The 20,856-nt window shown below is 44.3% G+C and overlaps 2 protein-coding genes across 2 annotated transcripts; both read right to left on the bottom strand.

Annotated features, from left to right (window-relative positions):
* Nucleotides 1-4,056: 4,056 nt before the first annotated feature.
* Nucleotides 4,057-8,464, bottom strand: LOC133926195 (transcription factor GTE1-like). Its single transcript, XM_062371990.1, has 8 exons — nt 8,248-8,464; nt 7,925-8,074; nt 6,121-6,198; nt 5,314-5,538; nt 5,096-5,191; nt 4,865-4,923; nt 4,592-4,742; nt 4,057-4,352 (listed from the first exon to the last, which is right to left on the bottom strand). The coding sequence occupies exons 1-8, from the start codon at nt 8,383-8,385 to the stop codon at nt 4,191-4,193; spliced, it is 1,059 nt and encodes a 352-aa protein (XP_062227974.1). The 5' UTR covers nt 8,386-8,464; the 3' UTR covers nt 4,057-4,190.
* A 7,503-nt stretch (nt 8,465-15,967) lies between these two features.
* On the bottom strand, nt 15,968-17,372 carry LOC133926194 (GDP-mannose 4,6 dehydratase 1-like). The gene has a single exon (XM_062371988.1). It carries the CDS (start codon nt 17,314-17,316, stop codon nt 16,201-16,203), a length of 1,116 nt encoding a protein of 371 aa, XP_062227972.1. The 5' UTR covers nt 17,317-17,372; the 3' UTR covers nt 15,968-16,200.
* Nucleotides 17,373-20,856: the final 3,484 nt, after the last annotated feature.

Genomic DNA, 20,856 nt, shown 5'->3' with positions numbered 1-20,856 from the left:
GAAAGCGGCAGGGTAGAACCGCCTCTCATACTATCGGGCAAACTCCTCCCAAGAAGGATTGCCCGACACAACGGACTTGGAGGCCAACACACCGTCCGATCAAAAATGAGTCTCTCTCTTCAGCAGCTGAGTCACAAAGTGCGCATTGTCCTGCATCACCATCTCAAAAGTCTCAAGCTGCTTCACCAGATAGGCCAACCAATCCACTGCCTGGATCGGACTGCTAGACCCGTCAAAGCTATCGTGCTTCAACCCGACCCAATCTCGTAGTGTCATCCCATTGCCAAGCCTAGCTGCAGCGATCCTAGGTGCCACATCGACGCGACCAGCAGCTTGACCCTAGCTCTGCACCGGCATCCTCAACACCTCATGCATCTATCTCAGGGTAGCAACCAGGTCTACCTGACCTCCAACCTCTGGCAGGGACAACTCGCCCACAGACTACGTGTCGCCACCTCCTGGTGCCGCAGTGCAACCACGTCCTCCCCGCCCTCCACGACAAGATCAACGACCCCAAACCTTAGGAAACATCTACAAAACACAACCAATAGCTCAGCGTACAACAATAACACTTAAGGAACAAATACGTATGCAATAAAAATGCAACTCAAACCCATCATACATGTGCAAGTGTGTCAGTTTTAGCATTCAACTACCTATGACTTAAAACCTAGGCTTTGATACCAACTGTAACACCCCTGGGACCCTCTGTCGTCTCCGCTGCCTTCCCGCCACCTCGGCCCACTACCGCGTCACAGGCCTCTCACCACGCCATGCCGCCATCGGTCGGTGGGCGCAAGGGGGGTGATAGGGGGAGCGAGGAGTGTAGGGAAGAAGGGGCCAGCCGACCAACAGAGGAAGAAAAAAAATAAGAAAGAAGAAATGAAAGAAAGAAGAAGAGGAAGGAGGAAGAGGAAAGGGAGGAAAGAGGAAGAAGAGGGAAGAAGGTCTTCCACGAGTTCATTGGTTTTCTTCGCTGATTTGCATTTTTGCTACAAATGTGACCTTTTCGTAGTCCTTGGATGCTTGTAGGAAGTTATTATCGGTTGTCCTAGTCGTCGGATGAGTGTTTTGTTGGTTCGGTTAGTGAGTAGCGTGTTAATTCAATTTGAGGTCTAATCGGTGTTGGTTTCTATTGTAGGGTTATGATGAAAGTTGTAGTTCTTGTCGTAAGTTTTCTGATGGCGTTAGTTTTGTCCTCTTTGGGTAAGCGGTTTAGATGTTTTTGGCTAATCATTGTTGGTGTCCAACGAGGGTTAGACCATGTGTTATGTCTTGTTCTTTGGTCTTCGACCTAGTTAGGGGAGGTTTTTGCTCAACGTCTGGTGAGCTAAGTGGTAGATGTCTTTCTGTAGCCTTTGGTTGTCGAGTTTGCGGGGTTTTTTGGTGTAGCAACATGCGCCTTCTTTTGCTTTGTCGTTGCGGTATCTTGGTGCTAATTTTGTGTTTGTTCAGGTGGTGTCGCTTCATGTCGCAGCTAGTGCCCGCCTTCATCACTAGTAAAGGCAAGTGAATGTAGCAGATGGCTACACTTTAATCTGTTATTTGGTTGCCTCTGTTCTTTTAATTGCAACTGATTATGAGCTTGTCACCATGTTGTTTACCTTTTAGAAGTTTACTTGATTCTTGATTTATGAAGTGTAGTAAGTGAGATATGTCACTTGTAATTGTTCTAAACTATATTATGCAATTTTTGAGTCTTAAGTATATTTTGAAAGTTATGTTGTTGATTATGTATGTAACATATCATATATATATATATATATATATATATATATATATATATATTTCATACATTGGAATTTATATCGTCATCTTGTGACCACGATCGTACCGGTATAACACCGTATGTTACACAAGAAAGTATACGATGCACACTCTTATGTTACTTGAGAAAGAGTAAGGGTTACCTGAGGAGGAGTAAGGGTAAAGAAGAGTATATCATGTGCATACACACGTATTCATATGATGTTTCTTAATTTAATCACATCAATGTCTTATTTTGCAATGAAGCCTTTAATTTTGCTTTTATATATATATATATATATATATATATATATATATATATATATAGGAAAACTAGTATGTACTCCTGGGTGTATGTACTCCCACCTCTTATATACCACTTTTACACGTGTATTATACTTCTTTATCACTTTAAATATACTTCATTAGTAATTATAAGATACTACAATACAAATCTCACGAAAATTTTTATGAATTTCGATGTTTTTTTATCATAATTTGCGTATATACTTCTTTTATGTATAAAAAAGAGTATATAGCAAAAATAAAAGGCTAACATTGAATTTTTTCATACAACTCATATTGGTGTATCTTAGAATTAGTATTAGAGTATACTAAAAATGATAAAAGAGTATAAAGTGTTTGTTTAGGTGGTATATTGCATGTGGGAGTACATACTCCTAGGAGTATAGAATAGGTGTCCTATATATATATATATATATATATATATATATATATATATATATATATATATATATATATATATATATGTGTGTGTGTGTGAGAGAGAGAGAGAGAGAGAGAGAGAGAGAGAGATATACAGTCGTGAATGATCAAGCTAGATGATGTTAAATTATTGATGTTGTCATTGACCTTTCTTAGCCACATTTTTTCTAGATATTGCTAGTATGGTCTGTTTCTAGTTTCTATTAAAGACGATTGCTTAATCAACTGTGTCTAAATAGTTTGTTCAAATAAATTCACTTGCTGAGATTTTTTTTTTCAGATACATTTTGAGGTGATGGTGCGTATGTAGGATGAGTAGCTGCACATTACTTGCACATTCACCTTTGTTTTTTGGTCAAACTTATTATGTTGTTAAATGGAGAGACTTTATATGTTACTAGTGTGATAATTTATAAACTATTATTTATCTATGTATGTGATGTTGCCAGTTATCTCTAATTTCAAAAGAGGTAATACTGAATTTTTCTTTTGATTCCGACAGCCCTGTAAGTTGATTTGAGTAACATTCCAGGTGTTACGCGTCGGCACCAAACATCTCAGATTCTGCACCACGCCGCGCGGGAACCACCGCGTGTGCTCTGACTCCGAGCGGCAACGCGGCGCCCCGCAACGGACCATGTCCACGTCGAACGCACCAGGACGGACGGAGAAGTCGATGGTGATGGGCGTTCGAGGAGCCGGCGGACGGTAGCTGCCGGTTGTTGCATGCGAGGAGCAGGGGCGGATGGTGCTGGACGTGCTACAGCACCTCTGCGAGCTTACAACTTTTCATATAGTTTTTTTTAAGGAGAGAAGATGATGTAAGAGGAGATAGAAGAAGAAGTAGAAGATCAGCACTCCTCGAGCCTCCGTTGGCTCCGCCACTGGTGAGAAGGGAGGCTGATGGCGATGTGCATGATGCAGGACTTGGGAGTTCGCCGGAGGGCGGCGGCGAGGCCGGGTGACGAGTGGAAGCGCTCGGACGGCTGCGAGCTACTCTTGGTGGACGGTAAAGGAAATACTGACCGGCCGGGTCGGGAAATGAAATACTCCGGCATCAAACATCTCAGGTAGCTTCTGCACCGCGCCGCGTGCTCCCGCGCGTGGCGCAGCAACCATGTCTGTGTCTCCTGTCTGAGCAGAGCACCGGAGCGCTGGGAGGCTGGTTCCCGCGGCGTATGAAAGAAGTTGGATGCCGACGCAGAGGATGCATGGTGATGTACGTACGTGCTCAGATGCCCAATCATATTGACATGTTCTTTTTGCCTCTTTTTTATTTTCAATTTTGTTTTGAGCATGCTGCATCGGCGCTGTGGTGAATTCGTATTTCTCTCAGGGACTCGATGTGCTAGGTGATTGAAGCAGCGATTGTTAAAGCACGTTTGGGACAGGGAATTGAATCGTTTCTCGCCCAATTCCTTTCAGATTCATGAAGTGAAGCTGACTGATAGTGGCCTTAGATGCTTCTCTTCTTTTTTGAGAGCTGCATTTTTTCTTTTTCAAATTATGTCCACCGTGGCATTTATTCTATAAAGCAGAGTCGGCGTAGGCTGTTGGGTCAGAGGGGCTGCAATCAGCAGCTGGTTATACATGAAAAGTCACTTTTGCATGCATACTATATACACAAGTCTACACAAAAGGGAGGAAATTGTAGCCACTCCTACAAAACATTCTTAACAATCAGAAACGCACGCGAGTCAAAAAGATCTGGAAGATCACTAGGGCTGCTTCTTGATTCGTTTCGACGCAGTTTTGGCCAGAGCATTGCATATCTCCCTCTTCCTCTTGGCGTTTTCATCCATCTTCCCAGAGACAACGTTGGCCTGCCGTTCCAATGCTTCCCTCACAAAGAATTTCAGCCTCCAGAGGGTTGTCTCGCTCTACATCCGCACAGGGAGCACAGTTAAAACGGACCAGAAGAAATAACCAGAATGATACATGAAACTCAAGAAATAACCAGAATGATACATGAAACTCAAGAAATAACCAGAATGATACATGAAACTCAATTTCAAGGGCAGCCATCTCGCGTTAATTTTTAAGTGTCACTAAAGAGTAATCAGTTATGGCCACGGTCATTGAATCGAAAAGGGATGAGATAAAACACATTAAACATTACCTGAGCATCCATATCGAGATTCACTTCTTCTGCTTTAGTTTGGAAGCTAGGATTGTCTTGTGCAACAATTTCCAGTGCCTTGCTAAGATCGTCAGGAGACAAGTGGCAGAGACCGGCACCTAGTTTTCTCTTCTCATCTGTGGTCATTTTCCTACAATATCAAGATTTTAGCAAACGCATGATTCACATACATAGGTTGGGTGACATCATAACATCAACAATCATAGCAGATAGTCAAATCAATAGGCACAAAATGAACACTGTAAGAGGTACCTGCATCTTTGGACCACCATTTTCCGGAGCTCCTCTAGCTGCATATTGATCCCATTCAGCTGGAAAAGAAAAAGAGAGAGAAAGTACTGAATATCCATCGGCCATGGCCAGATAGAACTGGGTCCTTGAAATCTTATACTGAATTGGCCAATGGAAATGAGTCAACATTTGTACATGTTGCTTCTCGAGAAGTATTATCCCAACAACTAACAATCAATTGGAGCATCATACCTCCTCATCGGTATCTTTTGCTAATTTCGCAATAGATGCTTCTCGAGAAGCATTTGTGAGTACAACATCCTTTGACTCCTCCTTTTGTCTTTTTTCCTACAAGCGAATATAGAGAAAATATGATGCAAGAACAAAAGGTTCCAACTTACTTTCGTCACAGGCTACGCAACTAATGTCCATATAGAAACAGGGAAACATGTATTATTAGAAAATTTTACCTCATTCTCAACTTTAGGAAGAAGCTGGATCCATTTCTCTTCAAATTTCTCAAGCAATGATTTTGCCATTACGTGGATTTGATTTTGCTCATCATTGTACTTCATTGCATTGGCAAAAATTAATCTAACATCAGAACATATTTCTCGAACATTGTTATACTTGGTACCATCCTTCCCTTCCATTTTATTTTCAATAGTAGAGAAGTCCATAGGTTTGGAAATAATCTGTAAAGAAGAGAAACTAAATACATGAAAATCACTACAAACAAGCTTCAGGGAAACATAAATATTAAATGCCCCCCAATCAAGACTGTTCGATAAAGACCCAATAATAATGAAACAAAAGAAGCAGCTCTAACTCAGGTCCATCTAATCCGGTGTCAAGAAGAAACCAAATATACATAAACATATAATTGCTAAATCTCAAGGGTTCCACAATTTGAACTAAAAAATACAAGGCAAAGAATAAGTGATCCAACCATGTGACAGACATTTTAAGCTAAAGAAATAGTCATCGCAAACCACTGTACAAGTTCCATTACTGAAGGAAAAGCCACTTACTACAATGGTGTTATGTACTTGTGCTTGCTATAGAATACAAACTATGACCAGTTTGGATCAGCGTCAGAGTACCTCCTTTTGAGTTTGTATTGCTCGCCAACATTAGGTAACACTAAAGACATACAGCAACATCAACGGTGATTTACATTTAAACTAACCTACAAATGTATCCCCTTGTAATCAAATCACTATTGTGTTAAAAACTTGACTCCAGCAATCAAAGATAAAATGTATGAGCAGCATTACCTTGTAATAGTCATCAAGTTGCAGGGCTACAACATCTACCGGCTTCAGAAACGGCCATGCCAATTTATCAGAGGTGATCTGGAAGGAAAAGAAGAAAAATGAGTGCAAATTTCAAAGTAACAAATGGGAACTTTTCATATGGCAAACTAATAACATATTTTCAATTTTACGTATAGTAAATCAATAAAAGTTGAAAGGAACACAGAGAAAAAAGCTGTAAACTTTGTAGAAAAGTATCGACAAGCTAGAGATATAAGGCACTCACTTAATGGATAAAACTGATCTTAAATACATTCAGCCAACAACAAAGATGCATTTATACTTCAATACATGATGCTTTTTAGTTGCCCATATCATAGTAATAAGAAATTCGGGTCAATCAAGTCGAGGAACAGGGTTGTGGGATGCTGGTTGACATCTAACAAAAATGTGGTACGAAGGGGGTATACTTCCTCGGGATGACAAACTAACATGCGGAACATGACCCAGATTCATTCGGGTCGATGATCCGGGTCAATGTCTTAATTACTTAATGCCTTATTTGGCGATACAGTAATTTCAGATGGAACAGACTGAAGAGGGAGAGACATTAATTGCTTTTGTGCTCTATTCATTGAGGTACCCACCGTCAGTGGCTCGTCTCTGAAAGGCCTACACCCTCACAGGTAGCTCAGGAACTCACCCAAGACACACGTACACTAGCAGTGGTATTTTTTTTCGCTGCAATGGCTTGCTGTCTTTTCTGTTTTCTTCTCTATTTATTCACTGCTGACCACTACAAAAATCCCTGGTTCAAACAGCTAATAACTACAACCATTACTGCTTTAATTGACTATTATTCTCCCTAATCTACTAGCTGAAAATCCCTGATTCAAACAGCTAATAACTACAACCATTACTGTTTTAATTGGCTATTATTCTTCCTAATCTGCTAGCTGAAAATCTGCACACATCAAGGCTTATTGCTAACAGTCTCTCCTTCTCGTTCTGTCACCACAGGAGAGCATCGCCACGCGGCTGTCACGTGTGGGAGCGCGGCCTTATCTCCTCTCTCTCACCCTCCCTCATTTCCCCCTCTTGTCAGATCCCCATTGACTCCCGACTGGATCTGCCACCTCCACCCCCAGGAAGAGCTAGAGCCAGCAGCGCCAGCGATGGGGCACTCTTTCGTGGGGCTGAACGCGTTGTACAACTACCGCTTCCGCGTGCTTCGCAGGCTCAGCGACGCCAGCCCCACCGTCTTCCTCATCAAGGAGGCCGTCGCCGCTGCTGCCATCTCAGGTCGCTCCCTCCCTCAACCCCCCCCCCCCCCCTCTCTGTGGTGTCTCGGCGGCGAACCGGACCCACGATCCGGGGCCATGGATCGCTGCCTCAACCCCATTTTTGGTGACTATGGCTCATATGATTCCATCCATAAAACTTCCAAAAGCTACAATCACAACCCATTCACTGTCTACTTGAGAACTTGAGAAGGGAGTTCCAAGAGCCACATGAATACATCCCAAGAGTACTATTTTGCGAGTTCTCTCAAAGACTGCAGAAGAAAACTTCCAATCCAAATTTTAATTCAAAAGGCATCTTTTATGGAAGGATAGAGTTGGCTCAGAATGTTCAGGCAATCACAATGTAAAGAATCTAGGTCGTCACATTATTCATTTGGATGATCTATCAGGCATAAAAAGGTCTTTTACAGTTCTAAATTGAGCCAATACAGAACAAATAACCCAAGCAAGCACCGACGAGATAAACAAATGTGCAAAGATTGTTTTGACAAAGATTCAAGAATCAACTAAAGAAATATCACCTCGCGCATAATCACGCTGAACTGGCGCATAAGGTCAGGCATCCCCCTCGAGTGGCCACCATACCTGCCTCCACCGCCGGCCTTCCGCCCGCCGCTACCATGCTTCTTGCCGTCGTAGAAGTCCACCACTTCGTTCACCCGCCTCTCCAGCTGCAGCACACATCAGAAAAACCTCCAAATCTGAGAACCACCGCACCCGAATTCTCGCGCCGAAAAACAAAAAATTCACCAAAAGAGCATCCTGAAGGACGCTTCTCTCGCGGCAGAGTCGCTTGTCGGATGCTAAGCGGGATGAGACTAGAGGCAAGGCAAGGGAGGATCACCACGTCCGTCTTGGAGACGAGGTCGTCGACCTGGCGCCGGAAAGCGTCGACCTCCGACTCCGCCTCGGGGGACGGCTCTGGCGGCGGCGCTCCCTCCGCCGCTGGCGGAGGGGCTGATGCGCCGTTCGCCGGCGTCATCTAGGGTTCCCGGCCTCGCGCGTACCGGCTGCCGCCTGCGACCCTGCGACTGCGCCGCTCTGACGGGACGTTTTTTTTTTTTTTCTCACGACGACTGAGGCCCATTTGGGCGGAGCGATGAGCCCATATGGGCCGCACGAGTGGTCCTAGTCGTGGGCTTATGGGCTGAAAGACTGGGGCAAGCGGGCCTGTCATCAGTTGATGGGCTGAAATAATGGGCCAAGCGGGCTGAGAATCAAGGCCGTGGGCTGCGTTTGGCAGAGAGGCTCTTGGATTGGGCCCAGGAGTGAGATGACGCTTACAACTTCAAATGTCAGAAAATCATAGTGAAAAATCGACGCGGGAAACCTGTCTAACCTTTCAAATAACACATTACACGCGCGCACCACACTCAAATATTCATAAAATATATCCCTTTATCACACGCCTATAAATAAAAACCACTGAAAGGCTGGAGTCAGACCCTCGATTTGGAAGATTTAAAAACAACCGAAATAAACACTTATAGTAAATGTACCTAACTGGGAATAGGACTTAGGCCTATTACAGGGGCAAGGCACTGTACCGAACTACCGATCATGACTCTAATAGAAACCAAAAGTGATGGAAACCATCACTTCATTAGTGCCAAACGCAAGATAGACGGTTAGGTCAACTCCAGCGGAGTTCGTATCCAATGCTACAGTGCAGATACGGACTCCGCAACGCCTACAAACGCTCTCCAGCGGAGACGGTTTCGAGTGATACAGTGATGCGGTCAAAACTCGAGGAGAGGAGAGAGGAGCGGCTTATTTATCGGAGGAAACGCTCGGCCGCAACACTGTGCGGGAGCCCACTCGTCAACGGCTCTGTGCTCCCGCGAGTTCGCGGAATCGGCGTGACGTAGGCGGAGTGAACGAAGTGGATTGAGCCCTCGTGACTCATGGTGGCCAGCACGGTGTGAGCACGCCGGCATCATCCTCACCGACGATTCCGACCGGGGTCCACCTCGGGGTTAGCGGTAGAAGATCTAGCGCGTGAGGGGGAACTCAATTGAGGGCTCCCTGACTAGCACCGATGACCAGATGGCGTCCAGTGACGGCGCATGGCAGCGGCGGCATTTAGTTGCCGGCGCGCAAGTTGGAGGTGGCTGAGGGAAGGGAGGAGGATCGTCAGCGAACCTCAGCGCGCCGCGAGAAAACTCACTGAGGCATTGGATGGAACAGTGGAGGCTTGTGGAGGGGCTTTCACCGGTGACTCGGTGAGTTCGAGGAGCTCTGCACCAGAGATGGGGAAGAAGGTGCCGGAGGGCTCAGCTTGGTGGGGGAAATGGTGGATTCGCCCCAGGAAAGGGAGGAGAAGGGGGTGGCGATGTCTCTCCTAGCTCCTAAGTGCTCGAGCCCGTCGAATTTGGGCTTGGGCTCAGGGATTTGGCCGATGACGCTGGGTTTTAGCCAGCAGCTCTTTGCTCTTCTCTATTTCGATGCTGTGCTCTGTTGTGTGGAGATGATGGGAGGGAGAGAGGAGGTGCGGCGGATGGAGGACGGAGGGGGCGGAGTGAACGAAGAGATGGTGAGGGGGCGGAGTGAAGTAAACGGTTAAAGAAAACCAATTTAATATACGAGAGAGAAGATATGGGATGGAATATAGAATATCTGTTGGAGATGGATAAAATGAGGGATACTGTAATAGTGATAGAGGATACTGTAATATTGTTTTAGAGGATAAAATTTTAAAGTATCTGTTGGAGTTGACCTCAGGGCTCATCTCCTCCTTCCAACCCCTTTCTTCTTCCTCTCCCTCTTTTCCTCCCTCCTATCTCTCTTTCCTCTCTATAGAGCATAGGGTAGGGGGCTTGAGCCCCCTGCACACCCTCAAGATCCGCCTCCGAGAAACCATGGGTGGTTCATGAAAATTATTGGACGTCAAGTTCAGAGTACATTTTGGAGGGCAGCCAGAATTAAGAACGAGGTACATCCAGTACTGTACTGTAGATTGGTGGTAACTCGAAGAAAGGCACACTGACGATAAATGTTTTACATGGACGTGTTATTTCATTTACATGATGCATGTTGTAAGAACTAGAAATGTTCGAGGAAAATCGCCTTGATATCAGATTTCAGGTAAACTCTGAAGAATCGGAGAACAATCAGGTTGCCAAATGACCGAAAACGACGGCATTAAAAGTGGCTTACAATTTTCAGCTCTGAGATATAACGCATACTGAAAAAAGATTAGCCCAACTCCAGCATAGTCTCCAAATCTGCAAATCCAGTGCTACAGTTTTTTCCTACTACAGCACCAGAAACCTTCTCCAGCAGATACTCTATCCAGTGCTACAATACCGCACATTACAGCTACAGTATTGTGAGAGTATGGAGCTGCATTTTTTGCTGGTACTGTAGCAGTACTGTTCACAGAGGTTGATCATGGGTTCGGAGGAGGGAAACACTGCAGTCTACTGTAGCAGTACTGTTTACAAAGGCTGACATTGGACTGGAGGAAGAAAAAGAGTAGTATAATGAAGGAAATAGGGTAGCTGTTGGAGATGAAAAAATAAGGGATGCTGTAACAGTAATAGAGGATATTGTAATAGTATTTTTGAAGATAAAAATTTAAGATAGCTGCTAGAGATGTTCTTATAGAAGGCTCAACTATAGACCATATCTAAGCAATTGTACTGTTGCAAAATATAGAGCCTGTGTAGCCTCGTTGTCAATAAGGACCCAAAAGCAACACATCCTTCTCAGGTCATTAATAACTGAAAGCCTAGAACACGGCCGTATCCATCATGGTATGATTACAACAACAACAACAACAAAGCATTTCAATCCCAAACAAATTGGGGTAGGCTAGAGATGAAACCCATAAGATCTTGCAAGTCTAGTCATGGCTCTGGCACGTGGATAGCTAACTTCCACGCACCCCTGTCCATGGCTAGTTCTTTGGTGATATTCCAGTCTTTCAGATCCCTCTTTACAGACTCCTCCCATGTCAAGTTTGGTCTACCTCGACCTCTCTTGACATTATCCGCACGCTTTATTCTTCCGCTATGTACAGGCGCTTCTGAGGGCCTGCGTTGTATATACCCAAACCATCTTAAACGATGTTGGACAAGCTTCTCTTCAATTGGTGCTACACCAACTCTATCACGTATGTCCTCATTTCGAACCCGATCCTTTCTTGTGTGGCCACACATCCATCTCAGCATGCGCATCTCCGCTACACTCAACCGTTGGACATGTTGCCTTTTAGTTGGCCAACATTCTGCGCCATACAACATCGCAGGTCTAATTGCCGTCCTATAGAACCTGCCTTTTAGCTTCTGTGGTACTCTCTTGTCGCAGAGGACGCCGGAAGCTTGGCGCCACTTCATCCACCCGGCTTTGATTCGATGGCTCACATCTTCATCGATTTCACCATCCTTCTGCAGCATCAACCCCAAATATCGAAAGGTATCCTTCTGAGGTATCACCTGCCCGTCAAGGCAAACCTCATCCTCCTCGTGCCTAGTAGTACTAAAATCGCACCTCATGTACTCAGTTTTAGTTCTACTAAGCCTAAAACCCTTCGACTCCAAGGTCTGTCTCCACAGCTCCAACATTCCATTTACCCCCGTCCGACTATCGTCGACTAGCACCACATCATCTGCAAAGAGCATACACCATGGGATATCACCTTGTATATCCCTTGTGACCTCATCCATCACCAAAGCAAAAAGATAAGGGCTCAAAGCTGACCCTTGGTGCAGTCCTATTCTAATTGAAAAATCATCGGTGTCACCATCGCTTGTCCGAACACTTGTCACAACATTATCGTACATATCCTTGATAAGGGTAATATACTTTGTTGGGACTTTGTGCTTCTCCAAGGCCCACCACATAACATTCCGCGGTATCTTATCGTAGGCCTTCTCTAAGTCAATGAACACCATATGCAAGTCCTTCTTTTGCTCCCTGTATCTCTCCATAAGTTGTCATACCAAGAAGATAGCTTCCATGGTCGACCTCCCAGGCATGAAACCAAACTGATTTTTGGTCACGCTTGTCATTCTTCGTAAGCGGTGTTCAATGACTCTCTCCCATAGCTTCATCGTATGGCTCATCAACTTAATCCCACGGTAATTAGTACAACTTTGAATATCCCCCTTATTCTTGAAGATTGGTACTAATATACTCCGCCTCCATTCTTCGGGCATCTTGTTTGCCTAAAAAATAAGGTTGAAAAGCTTAGTTAGCCATACAATTGCTATGTCTCCAAGGCATCTCCACACCTCAATAGGGATACCATCAGGGCCCATTGCCTTGCCTCCTTTCATCCTTTTTAAAGCCTCCTTGACCTCAAACTCCTGAATCCTTCGTACAAAACGCCTGTTGGCATCATCAAAGGAGTCGTCCAGCTCAATGGAAGAGCTCTCACCTCCTCCATTGAACAGCTGGTCGAAGTACTCTCGCCATCTATTCTTAATCTCATCTTCCTTCACCAGAAGTCGATCTGTCCCATCCTTGATGCATTTGACTTGGTTGACATCCCTCGTCTTCCTCTCACGGATCTTGGCCATCTTATAGATGTCCCTTTCCCCTTCCTTCGTGTTTAGCCGCTGGTAGAGGTCCTCATACGCCCGACCTCTTGCTTCACTCACTGCTCGCTTTGCGGTCTTCTTCGCCACCTTGTACTTCTCTACGTTGTCAACACTCCTGTCCAAGTGTAGGCGTTTGAAACATTCTTTCTTCTCCTTGATAGCCTTCTGGACATCCTCGTTCCACCACCAGGTATCTTTCGCTTCGCTTCTACTTCCCCTCGTCACCCCAAACTCCTCGGAAGCCACCTTCTGAATGCAAGTCGCCATCTTTATCCACATATTGTTTGCATCACCTCCTTCCTCCCAAGAGCCCTCCTTAATTACCCTCTCCTTGAAAGCTTGAGCCGCTTCCCCCCTGAGCTTCCACCACTTCGTTCTAGCGACTTTAGCGCGCTTATCCCGCTGGACACGTATCCGAAAGCGGAAGTCAGCCACCAAAAGCTTATGTTGAGGGACAACACTCTCTCCAGGTATCACCTTACAATCTAGGCAAGCACGCCTGTCTTCTCTTCTCGAGAGGACGAAATCGATCTTCTCGAGAGGACAACACTCTCTCCAGGTATGATTGAAACATTTTTTTTATTTACATTAGGAATGAATTTGCAGTTCATCATACTTTTGGAGGAAAGAATTATGCTTCTTCACCGAGGATTATAGATAACAAATTAGAGTACAATATGGACTTCAGTATTTAGACGCTAAAGGTAGATCTATCACAGTTCAGCAGGAAGGTACCAAACACAAGAAACAAACAAAAGGTAATACAATGCTCACAATGCTTGTCATGAAGCCCATTTTTTGCTAAAAGCGTAAATAACCTCTCTTGGCTTTCTTGATGAATTTGGAATTGGAGGCATTGTTGATTTGGTATCAGATTCAGATCAATAAAGATGACAGTTGCATAATTCAGGTATAGTAACCTCAGACTGAGGACAAATTACTCCAGTTCCTAGAATGCAGACAAGTGCAAGAAGACCGGGTAGTAAACTGGACCACTTAAGGTTATCATTGTTCACAGTCATGTACATCAACATAGGAGCTCAGGGTGAAATTTCCATTGAATATGGCAAAGCAGCTCCTGATATGACCTACGCATTGGTGAGATCTTGCTGATCCTGTTCACAAGTGAATTAGCCCGAAACCCATGGTGAGGTGCATCCAAATCCTGAAAGAATATAGTAGAAAATCCACATAAATAACCCACTTAACATGTGATTGATAGACATCAAACAACAGTATTCAAACAGAGAGCAAGGTGTTGGTTACACAAGAGCATGGCAGATATTGCCAATTTGGCTCTGATGATCGAAGGAATTGAAAACATCAGGTGAGACACTCGATTTGGAATTTTTATTAATGGTCCCAATGAACAATTAGTAAATGCACCAGATTGGGAACACTGTTTTTGGCCTAGGACAAAGGTCTAGGCACTGCACGGACATGACTCTTGAGAGGAAACAATGGGTGGTCCATGAAATTTACGGGACTCAAGTTCACAGTCCATTCTGGAGAGCAACCTGAATTAAGAATGAGGTACACATGCACAGCCAGTACATCAGTAGCACTATCGAATGCTGATTGATGAAAGGCGCGTTGATGATAATGATTTACAAGCACGTGATCTGACCTGAATACAAATCCAATACCAAGGTTACAGTGATATCGAAAACATGACTCATTCAAACCTCAGAGGGCTTAATATAATTCTATTTACATGATGCATGTAGTAAGAACTAGAAATGTTCAAGAATTACCTTGAAGAACAAAGTACCAAGGATGCAACATGATATCAGATTTCAGATAACTCTGCAGAATCAGAGAACAATCAAGTTACCAAATGACTGAAATGATGGCACCAAAAGTGGCTTATGATTATTATCTCTGAAATATTACACATGGTGAGTTTTTTATAGAAGACTCAGCTAAAGAACTAAGCAATACTATTGTAGTGAACTAAGCAATACTATTGTAGTATTGTTACAAAAAAAGGACCCAAAAGCAACATATCCTTCTCAAATCATTAGTAAATGAAAACCTAGGACACAGTACCCACCGTGGGATGATTGATATCCTTTTCAGATCATTAGTAACTGAAAAACTGGGACAGGGTATCTCTCGTGGGATGATCGATATCCTTCTCCGATCTTTAGTAACTGAAAACCTAGGACAGGGTATCCATCATGGGATGATTGAAACATTTTTTTTCTTCACATTAGGAATGAGTTTGCAGTTCAGGATTTAGCATCATACTTTCGGAGGAACCAATAATGCTTCTAATTAGTACAGTCTCAACAGCCAAAGATGGTCAGAGTAGAATTCTGGACTTAAGTTTTTTAGCCACTAAAGGTAGATCTAGCACCTAGTTCGTAAAAAAAGAAAAGGTAGATCTAGCACCGCTTCAGCAAGAAGGTACCAAACACAAGAAACAAACAGAAGGTAATACAATGCTCATAATGCTTGTCATGAAGCCTATTTTGCTAACATCATATATGACCTCTCTTAGCTTCCTTAAAAAAGTTGGAATTGGAAGCATTATTTAATTTGGCGCCAGATTCAGATCAATAATGATGCTAGTTACATAATTCAGGACCAGTAAACATATTGTTAGGACAAACTGCATCAGCTCCTAAAGCAGAAGTGCAGGAAGACCAGAGAGTTAACTGGACCACACTTACAGGTTACCGTTGATCACAGTCATGTAGATGAACAAATGCGAGCTTGAGGCTGAGAATTCCATTGAATCATAGGACAAAGGAGATTCACCTTTCTGGACGCTAGAGTTCATTATGTATGCATAATATGGACTCAAAGATTCATTTATTCAATTAATAAAACATGTGTTGAAGTAGAACTATACAATTTAAGCATCTGCTATTGCAAAGTGCCTCAAGAGGATACTGTGAAATGCTACTAGGATAGATAACAATCATTCCATTGTAAACTAAGATTCAGACTATAAAATTCTACAACACAGAATGACATGCTTGCTATCATAATCAAAAGTGCAATCAGGAACGCATATGATCCTCCTAGAAAATGGGATGGATTCATTCATTCAGTAGATAAAAGCACATAATAGTAAAAAAAAAAGTAATTGAAGACACTGTAAGATCAAACTGCGACCCTCCTTATTTCTAACCCAAGAAAATAACTATAGTAACTTCAGTCAACCTCAACTTTGAGGACCACAATGTATGAGCTACAGGGCAACAACCCAAATCCAAGTTATGATGGCCGAAACCATTGTGCGGTTTCTACGGTTGCTGCTTGGGATCACGGTATCCAGCATCCACAAGCACCTTCTCCTTCTGGGCGAGCTCAATGTCGTGATCAATCATCATCTCAACGAGTTGCTGGAACCCGACCTTGGGCTTCCACTTGAGCTCCCTCCTCACCTTGGTGGAGTCCCCCTTGAGGCTATCGACTTCTGCCGGTCGGAAGTACTTCTTGTCAATGACCACATGGTCCTTCCAGTCCAACCCGGCGTACCCAAACGCAGCCTGCAAGAACTCCTCCACGGTGTGGGACTCCTCAGTGGCGACAACGTAGTCACCAGGCTGGTCCTGCTGCAGCATGAGCCACATTGCCTCGACATAGTCCCCGGCGAACCCCCAGTCCCTGGCGGCGGTGAGATTGCCGAGGAAGACCTTGGTCTGCAGCCCGACCTTGATGCGGCCGACGGCGCGCGTGATCTTGCGCGTCACGAAGTTCTCGCCGCGGCGGGGGGACTCGTGGTTGAAGAGCACGCCGTTGCAGGCGAAGAGCCCGTACGCCTCGCGGTAGTTGACGGTGTACCAGTGCGCGGCGACCTTGGCCGCGGCGTAGGGCGACCGCGGGTGGAACGGCGACTCCTCGCTCTGCGGCGGTGGCGTGGAGCCGAACATCTCGGATGACCCGGCCTGGTAGTAGCGGATGGGCTTGCGCGCGAGGCGGACGGCCTCGAGGAGGCGGAGCGCGCCCGTGGCGGTGACGTCGGCGGTGTAGTCCGGGATCTCGAAGGAGACGGCGACGTGCGACTGCGCGGCGAGGTTGTAGACCTCGTCGGGGAGGATGGAATCAAGGACGCGGCGGAGCGAGGAGGAGTCAGAGAGGTCGGCGTAGTGGAGCCGCATCGGCGGGCGCGGCGAGGAAGGGACGGCGTGCGGGTCGTGGTAGATGTGGTCGAGCCGCTGCGTGTTGAAGTTGGAGGAGCGGCGGATGAGGCCGTGCACCTCGTACCCCTTGGAGAGGAGCAGCTCCGTCAGGTAGCTCCCGTCCTGCCCTGTGATGCCCGTGATCAGCGCCACCTTCCGCGGCGGCGCGAGGGGGCGGGGCACCGGGGTGTTCTCGCCGTCGCCGGCGGCGGGGGCCGCGCCATTGGAGTGCGCCATTTGGGTGGGGAGGTTGGCTTCGGTCAGATCTGGGCGGAGCAAATTTGGGTGTAAGAACGCGGGGGAGGCAGGGAGTATTTGTGGGGCCCGGATTACAGGCGTCTCGGTCTTCTTGCGTGAGAAAAGGAAAACCGCGGTTTTAAAATATGTTATTATAAATTTTGTATTCGGAGATATAATATTATAAATCTTGTGAAATTGGATCATACTATTACAAACTTCTGAAAAATAGATCATATCATTACATATCTCCTGAAATTTGAATCCACGTTATTGCAGATCTTTTGAAATTAGATCCATGCAATTACAAAATGTGTCTGATTTGTAATATTAATGGTATGGATATAATTTTAAGAGATTTGTAATAGTATGTTTTCAAATATTGAAATAAAATATTTTAAAACCGCAATATTTATTTATAGCATGAATCTAGATAATCCAAGGAAAAATTGGAAGACGAGAGAAATGGAAAGTATTTGTCCATGCCTTCTACTATTCCACGTCAAATCTCAAATGTGACGACGCGAATTTGTGCCGAATTACTGACACGAGTACAATTTTTTACTGAATTTTATTGTCCTCTGGAGTGTTGTCGATAGAATTTTTACTGGCCTTGCTCTGAGCTATTGAATTCTGATCGGACGGCGATTGCAGATATCTCGTAGAACTACCGCGAACAACAATGAAAGCAAAATCTGCCGTGAACAGCAGGAGCCGCCGGCAGCACTTGGTTCTGAATGATCAGGCAACAGGTTAGTAATTTGACAATGAGCCGTGGAGGCATTTAGATCATCTTTAATAGATACTTAAAAATTCATCTTTTATAATATTATTGCAGCATCCCCTAACACTATTACAGTATTCTCTATTTTTTTCATCTCCAACAGCTACCCTATTTTCTACCTTCTATTACTCTCTTCTTCTCCTCGGACCCACCCGCATATGCACGGTACAGTGATACGGCAGCTCAACATCTCCCGCAAAAATGCAGCCTCCGTCCGGCAAAAATGCAGCATCCGCATCACTGTAGCGGCAGAAACGGTATCCATTGGAGATGGAAACGGCAAGAAATCGACCGGCATTTTTACTGTAGCACTAAAAAAACTTGCGAATGCAGAGTCTGTTGGAGAAGGCCTTAGGCTTATTTTTTTTATTATAGATTCTAATCTCAACAGTAAAAACAAAAATAAACGATTACAATAGAAAAATTTATTTTTACCATTCATATTGTATTACAAAATCTCGCGATCTATAATCCAGTAGGAAATAGTTTCTTCTCGTAATCCAAATCGTGATAATCCATAATTAGACCATCTGGATCCTCGATTCTGTCATCCACCACCATCCCAATGCATTGACTTGGACCTGGTTCATTGCACTACTACTTTTTCACTACCATTTTCCCCAAAATTCACCAAACTGGGGCACGGATCCCATAAACTTTTATAAATTAAATCACTGCATCCATCAGATCTACCAACGGTGAGCATCTTCAATAGTTATAGCTAGCTGCTACGCCATATTTCTCTCAGCACACTTTTTAAAATTTATATAGGTCTCTTTGTTCTCAATTCTCCATATCTCATAATGCTTAGAACTATCTTTTGATTTCTCTACATCAAGAGCCAGCTCTTCAAAATTTTCCTTCACGTAAGCAAAATAAGAGCTACCAGCTAGCTCTTATCTCTAATGCACCTACTTTTTTTCTCTCCACATCTACAATAATAAAAGCTAGCACAGTCTAGTTGCCCTTAAACTAAGCAAAGCTGCAGAGCATAGGCTTCTGGAGCCGACCATCTTCAGTTCAGGTCAGAAGGGAGCTGCAGATTAAGCTCTGCACTGGACGATGGCATTCTGCAGGCACGTGCCATGTCGAAGCAAAGCTCTCGGACAATCGTCGGTGCCATGGAAGTACACACACCTGTTGTTCTTTTCACAGAGTTCAAACAGCCGTCCTGCTCGAGATCTGAAAATGTACACTTTTTCTCAAGGCACTGCAGAGTTTTTGAGATAGCTCTAGCTGTCGGTGGCATCTGGAAAACGATGGCAAAGAAAACCGCAGTGAGAAAATAGTAGGAAGCAACACTTGTATGCTTAATCAGGCTGTTTGCAGTTTCTAGGCCTGGCAAAGATTGAACCGTCATTCGACTAATATTCTCACAGTAATCATACTTAAAGGAACACTGCTGTGCTTGCACTTGTGTCCTGAAAATGAGATGCGTGAATTGAGAGATGGCAAGTTGTCAAAAGCCTTACCAGTGAAACAAGGAGCAGACCGGAATGCATTACCAGCTACAGAGTAGAGTTGTGCACGGGACATCGACAGATCAATGAAGCAGGGATGGAATCTGTCTTCAGGCTCTCAAGGAGCAAGGAGTATCTCTTCTTTGGCTGGTTGTCACGCATAATTGTAATCATTATTTGCGCAGGAGCTGAACAGCCTTTATCTCTTGTTATTTTGTCACTTCCTTGTAGCTTTTTTTTTTATAAGAACTTCCTTGTAGCTCGGTTTAGGAATAACACCCCACTCAGCTACACTACTGAGTTTGTTCTGTGTCCTTCAGATCTCTGGGTGAGCTTTCTGTGATTCTTAAAACACTTATTGTATCTCATGGTACTTTTGTTCTTATCGGACGAGACAATTATCAGCTTTTCCACTTTGTCTTGCACTGCTTGCTTGATGCTGAACCTTTTTAGATATCCAAATTTTGGTCCTTCCTGGTCCATGCGCCCTGCAGCAGTAAGCCGTAGCTAAGTATTTAGCCTTTTGTGATTCAGAAAATGCTTCAGCAGCAGCAGGCCTGGATTCGTCACTGCGAAATTCAGTAATGCGGAAAGACGAATCAATTGTCATGGCAACAGTTTAATCCTCTGTGATTAATCGGCCATTCCCTTCAGCAACAGCACCAGGGCTCCCTAAGTGGTTTTCTTCTGAATAACTTTTAGTATGTTCACTGATTCCTCCATGCCCTACATGCTTACTTTGCACAACCAAAGCCAAATGATCCTGTTATGACAAAAAGGCAAAGTAGGACATTCGGTGGTTCTTCCGGTCACATCATGGTTAACTTCTAAGTAATCCAACATGACATATATCCACACATTTGGTGATCCTTTTGGGCTTTTCTTGATATCGTGTTGGTGTTAGTTGCACACTTCTTGGTGGACAAGTAGACCATTCGGTATATGTTCAGTACCTTGTTCATCCACTGACACTGGCTGATACTCTACTGATAAAGAAAATACAGTATCCACATGGCTTTCTCCCATCTTTCTTATGGTTAACTTGCACCATGGCAGGTGCCTCAATCTCAAGAATATTGACATCCTCAGAAGCTTTTGCCCATGAGATGGGAACACTATCGAGGATTTTTACTCAAGACCAATGCACTTATTTCCTATGGACTGCCACAAACGAATAGCAGTTTAGAATCAGATCATTGACTTGATGACAACAGTCCACATCTCTAACCATCTTCACAATGATTTACAGTTGGAATTATCACGTTCTTTTTTAATCCATTTGGTGTGCCCTCTCCA

Source organism: Phragmites australis, chromosome 8 (genome assembly GCF_958298935.1).
Source record: "Phragmites australis chromosome 8, lpPhrAust1.1, whole genome shotgun sequence".
Taxonomy (NCBI): Eukaryota; Viridiplantae; Streptophyta; class Magnoliopsida; order Poales; family Poaceae; genus Phragmites; species Phragmites australis.
The sequence above is the reverse complement of the archived record's forward strand: the minus strand, read 5'-3'. Positions and strand labels throughout refer to the sequence as shown.